The 5,310-nt window shown below is 33.3% G+C and overlaps 1 protein-coding gene across 1 annotated transcript; it reads right to left on the bottom strand.

Annotated features, from left to right (window-relative positions):
- Positions 1-210: 210 nt before the first annotated feature.
- LOC107900861 (pentatricopeptide repeat-containing protein At1g01970) lies at positions 211-2,324 on the bottom strand. The gene is made up of 2 exons (XM_016826606.2): positions 1,771-2,324; positions 211-1,152 (listed from the first exon to the last, which is right to left on the bottom strand). Exons 1-2 carry the CDS (start codon positions 2,206-2,208, stop codon positions 388-390), a joined length of 1,203 nt encoding a protein of 400 aa, XP_016682095.1. The 5' UTR covers positions 2,209-2,324; the 3' UTR covers positions 211-387.
- Between the last annotated feature and the right edge of the window lie 2,986 nt (positions 2,325-5,310).

Below are 5,310 nucleotides of genomic sequence, written 5' to 3'. Positions count from 1 at the left end.
CTCAAATATCCATGTTTACCACTATTCAAATTCAGCTAAACTCAATTATACCATATTCTAAATGCAAAAATCCACAGAAAATGCCACATAGATTTTCATATGACTGGTCACACTTGTCCACTAAACTATGCTGCTAAAACAAAATGACAAATCTCATACGCATGGGTCAGTACGATTATCAGGAGCTTAAAATCAGACAATTTATAATCGTGTTCTAAAAATACTAATTTTGGTTTTTCTTTTATTCTTTAAGTTACTTCAAAACATGACAAGCCAGTATTTCTAATCCTTCAAGGTTACCACTGTTAAATCTTCTTTTCTTCGAAATTAAATGCGCAGGGACTAATTTACAAGGCCTCAAAGATAATTATGAGGATGGAACTTACTTTATTTAGCAGCAAATTCTCTCAAGACTTGTTCCACTTGTTCAACTACCCCAAGCTTTTTAAACCATTGAGCCAGTATACTTGAAGCTTCTTTTCCAACCACAATTCCATCTCTCTCCAAATCCATAAGAAACTCCAGGGCCTTATTAAGCTTGTTCTGCTTTTCGTAAGCAGCCAACACCAGTGCTACACATTTATCGCTAGGCTCGAGACCAGCTCTCCTCATGTTCTCAAAAGCAACACGTGCCTCTTCACTTTGACCCGCCACTTGATAGGCATTTATCAGGAGTCCGCAAAGCTTGGCATCGGGAGAAATACCGGCGAGCTGAATAGCACCAAACACCCTTTGTGCACCATCAGTATCGCCGTTCGTGGAGTAGGCTCTCAGCAGGGCCTTGTAAACCTCACTTCCAGCATAGATTTCTAGATTATCCATTTCCTTAAGCAAACCTTCTCCTTGTTCAGGCATTCCAGCTCTGATGTAAGCCATAATCATAGCGCCGTATGATCTTTTATCGAGTTGTTGGCCGAGCAGCTTAATCTCTTCAAAGGTATCTTCAGCTAACTTCAGATTTCCAGCCTTGCTGTACATGTGAACCATGGTTGTTAGAGTTATCTGATCACAGATAAAACCTCTTCTCTTCATGGCATCTAGAATGTTTTCAGCTTCTCGAAGCCGGTTTTGCTTCCCATAACCATGAATTATCTTAGTGTAATCGCGAATATTGGCTTCGAAAGTTTCTTCAAGTAGGGCAATTTCTGCCACCTAGACAAAGAACAATAAGGCAAGAAAAACAAACAATTTCCTTTCCCTATTTGCCATGGTGACAAGTAACAAACCAAAACCCTAAATCAAGTAGCTTTAGTTTCACCTCATAAATTATATCATTAAGACCTAATTGTAATTTATAATCCCTAAGTTACCTGCAGAAACTATACTAGTGTTGCTCCGACTCTTCATTTTTCATGTACAGGTATCAATCAAGTACGAGGACATGACCCTTCAAAGATCCTCCAAATACATGAAAAAGTTTTATAAAAATTGAACATTATAGACAGGTTAATCAACCAGTAAAAACGAATAAGCAGCCCTCAATGATATTTGCTGACCACTGCTATGTATGTATTGAAACATTCCATTTGTAAAAACACCCCTAATCCCCCCTTCTCCATTCAGAATTGAGCAGAGCAATGTGCTAATAAGGACAAAGGGACAACCATTCCTTTTCAGAATTAAACCATGGAACTGATAATTTCCAGGGAAAAGTACAGTTTTCTAGCATTACACAATTATTCTCAGTCCAAGTAACACAAAACAAAGTAACCCCATTAATAAAGTACGTGCAGAAAATCATTTGAGAAAAGGGGGAAATATAAACCATACCTGGAAATAAAGAGGGTGTTCCATTATCTTCAATTCTTTAAGAACCACAAGCCAGTCAGCTCTCCTGGGCTTCATAACATTAACCCAAGCACCCAATAAATCTTCCAGACTCCCTTTTTCGGGATTAAAGCAAATAATCTGTTTCATCAAAGCCTTGCATCGCTTTGTCATTTTAAATGGAAGCTTATCAATGGCTTGTCTCTGTTCTTCTGTAATGCCTGGACCAATCTCGACCCACTTAAACCTTCTTTTTTCTTCTGCATCTATGAAGGAAATTTGTGGCTCATTACTGAATGTACAAGAACTGGGTTTCATCGCTTGTTTCAGGGATAATGATGGGTTCCCATTTCCCCAGGATTGTGGGTGAATTTGCTTGTTGATAATTGGGAATGGTGAGTAAGAGCAGTGAGGTATATTAGAAGCAGAGGTGACCATCATTTTACAAAACGAAAAATTAGAGAAAATTTATAAAGAAAAATATCATTATGGAAAGGCTTTTTAAGTCTGGGATTGATTCGAAGTGAACGGCAGCGAGAATGGATTTGAGAAAGGTTAAAATTTGATGTTAGTCCCTGTACTTTAATAAAATTGTAAATTTAGTTTGTATACTTAAAAAAAGTAAAAATTGAAGTCTGTGTCTTTTTATTTAAAAAATTCAATCCAGTAATTAATATATTAATGTTTTCTATCAAAATTTGTGTGAACTTAGAGCACAATATAAACATATTAAATTAACAATTTTTCAAAAACTACCAATGAAGATAATGTTAGATCTAGGATTTTTAAATTAAAAAAAGTAGGAAAATTGAACATTTTAACTTTTTAAAGTAAATAGACCAAATATCAAGTTGTATACAAATACAGGGACTAACAGCACATTTTTGTCAAATTTAATCAAGGTTCCTGTAATATGCAATTTCAGTCCATCTATTATAATTTGAAAATTTTACTATCATAATCTAAATAATAATCAATATAATTTTAAACTTGAAATTAGAAAGATGAGTAAAAACTCTGGTAGAAAATGTTGACAATTTCTTTTTGTTTTGTTCTTGAATGAATGCTAAGATATATAAGAATGTCACCATGCACTTTAAAAACAATAAGTCACCTCAAATAATGTGATCAACAATTAAGTCCCCTAAAGAATTTTATTCTTGAATGAATGCTAAGATATATAAGAATGTCGTAATCTAAATATCAACCAAGACATTATAAATAATTGTATGACACACCTAAGTAATAAATATATTTATGTTTTAGATTCAAATTTAACGTTGTTTAAGTTTTATTATTTTTTATAAATTTTTGAAAATATATAAATATTTTTTAATAATTTCTTAATTAAGTTAGTGTTAGTTTCATGGTGTTCAGTTTCGCATCAGTTCTGATTATATTGGCTGGTGTGCACCGTTTTAGTACTAAAATGAAATAAGCAACCTCCTTTTACACATCAATGAAAATTTCGATTTGTACCGGTTGATGCATGAATAATATTAAAAGCTATCAAACATTTAACATTTACTATTATACTAAAGGCTTAATTGAAATATATGACCAATAAAAAAATTACATTGAAAAGTAAAGTTTAACATTTAAAAAAAATCATTCAAAAATTGTTTTTACTTTTTTTGACATAATGCCAAAAATAGCCCCTAACATTTAAGTGTTTGGTCACTTTGGCCCTTTATCTTTTTTTTTGGAGCACTTAACCCCCTAACTTTTATACTTTTTTTTGTCAAATTGGTCTATTTTTAACAGATGAGAAAGGATTGTATGAAACTTTAATTCCACGTCATCCATATCCCTTCCCAATAGGAGGATGGCAAATCAGATTTTTCCTCCTAATTGTTAACTTTTTCAGTTGTATTTGAAATTTTCAAAAGGAAAAAGCTGAGAATTAGGAGGAAAAAAATTGAAAACCAAGAGGAAAAATCTAATTTGTCATCCTCCTATTGGGAAGGGATATGAATGATGTAGAATCACAGTTTCATACAATCCTTTCTCTTAACGGACATGATGACGTGCTCGTTAGTTAACTAACGGTGCTGATGTGGAAAAAATTTTGTTCCACCACGCCAACATATTTTGCACATAATTAAAATAAAAAATAATTAAAAAACCAATTAAAAACATAAAATATACAAACACTGAATCGTTTCAGAAATGAGAAGGCTGATCCTAAAAAACAAACACTTGAAAAAGATAATCTAAAAAAAAAGAGCAGAAATTGAACCCTAACTCGAGAAAGTAAAAAATTTATGCGAAAGAAGATTACCCAAAGCCTATTGCAGAATCGCATTTTAATTTTTGATGATATTTTGGGGTATGTTTTTAAAATTTTTCACTTTGAAAACGTTATATATGTTATTTCAATTTTGGTTTAGGGTTTTGGAGTTTGAGATTTTGGTTTAGGGCTGTTGTAACACCCCTAACTCGTCTTCGTCACCAGATTAGGGTTACAGAATGCTACTAATCAAAATAGAATAGAAACGGTCTATAACAATTTAAATTTTCTTTAAATAAAAATTATTCATCAAACATGTCGTCAAATACAGGATAATCATACATAATCAGGGTTAAATTGAGCTTATGGAAGTCCTAAAACAATTTGAAACAAAGCAAGGACTAATTTGAAACATTTAAGAAAAACATGGCAAAAAAAAATAGGGGTCACACGGCCATGTGGTGAAAGGCCACACGTCTATGCCCTTAATTTGTGTAACAAACTGATGTCGTGTGATAAAGGGTAACACAGCCGTGTCCTAGGCCGTGTAACAAATTGTGACTGTGCGAACCATCCTTCACCTAAAATGAACAAACCACACGACCGTGCCATATACCCGTGTATAGCACACGACCGTGTGTCAGGTCGTGTATCAACCTGTGTACACTTAAATGTCACCTTTTTATCAAGTTACATAAACCAATTCTCTTAGGTCACAAGCAACACTTTTACCAACATTCAAACCTACACAAAACTCATCAAATCATACCAAAATCAATACATTTTCATTCATCCTAGGTGCCTAACCAATATGTCACATTTGACACCTCAATACAAACAATTTCAAACTACCAAACACCAACACTTAAACACCATTCAACATCCATATGCATATGGTATACAATCAACTTATATTACCAAATAAGCTTATACAAAATGTACTAAATTAACCAAAACATTTACCAAGCACAATGTCCCAAAACATAACATCATTAAAACATACTACTTTATACAATTCATGTCATCATATCCATACCTTAACCTCTTTCACATTCATCAATCATCATTTCACAAAACTTATACCTATCAAACATGATCAAACCATTCATATATGTATAAACATGATTATATACCAACAAGTACCAACCATATTTACATAGCCAAAGTTATATAGCAACTAGGACAAATACATATGAAATTTAAACCACCTACTACATGACACTTATAACTTAAATTAAAACGATCAAAAGGTCTACTACATGACGCATTGAGTCCTCGGGTTCCCACGTGGCTTCCTCAGAACCATGATTCCG

This window comes from Gossypium hirsutum, chromosome D08 (assembly GCF_007990345.1).
Source record: "Gossypium hirsutum isolate 1008001.06 chromosome D08, Gossypium_hirsutum_v2.1, whole genome shotgun sequence".
Lineage (NCBI taxonomy): Eukaryota > Viridiplantae > Streptophyta > Magnoliopsida > Malvales > Malvaceae > Gossypium > Gossypium hirsutum.
This window is presented reverse-complemented; position numbering and strand designations above follow the sequence as displayed.

What these genes read in the sequence shown, in the direction of transcription:
- LOC107900861 (XM_016826606.2), bottom strand. Translation starts at nt 2,208, where the DNA reads ATGATGGTCACCTCTGCTTCTAATATACCTCACTGCTCTTACTCACCA. An exon ending in AACACCCTCTTTATTTCCAG is followed by an intron (nt 1,153 to 1,770) that starts GTATGGTTTATA and finishes TTCTTTGTCTAG; the next exon opens with GTGGCAGAAATTGCCCTACT.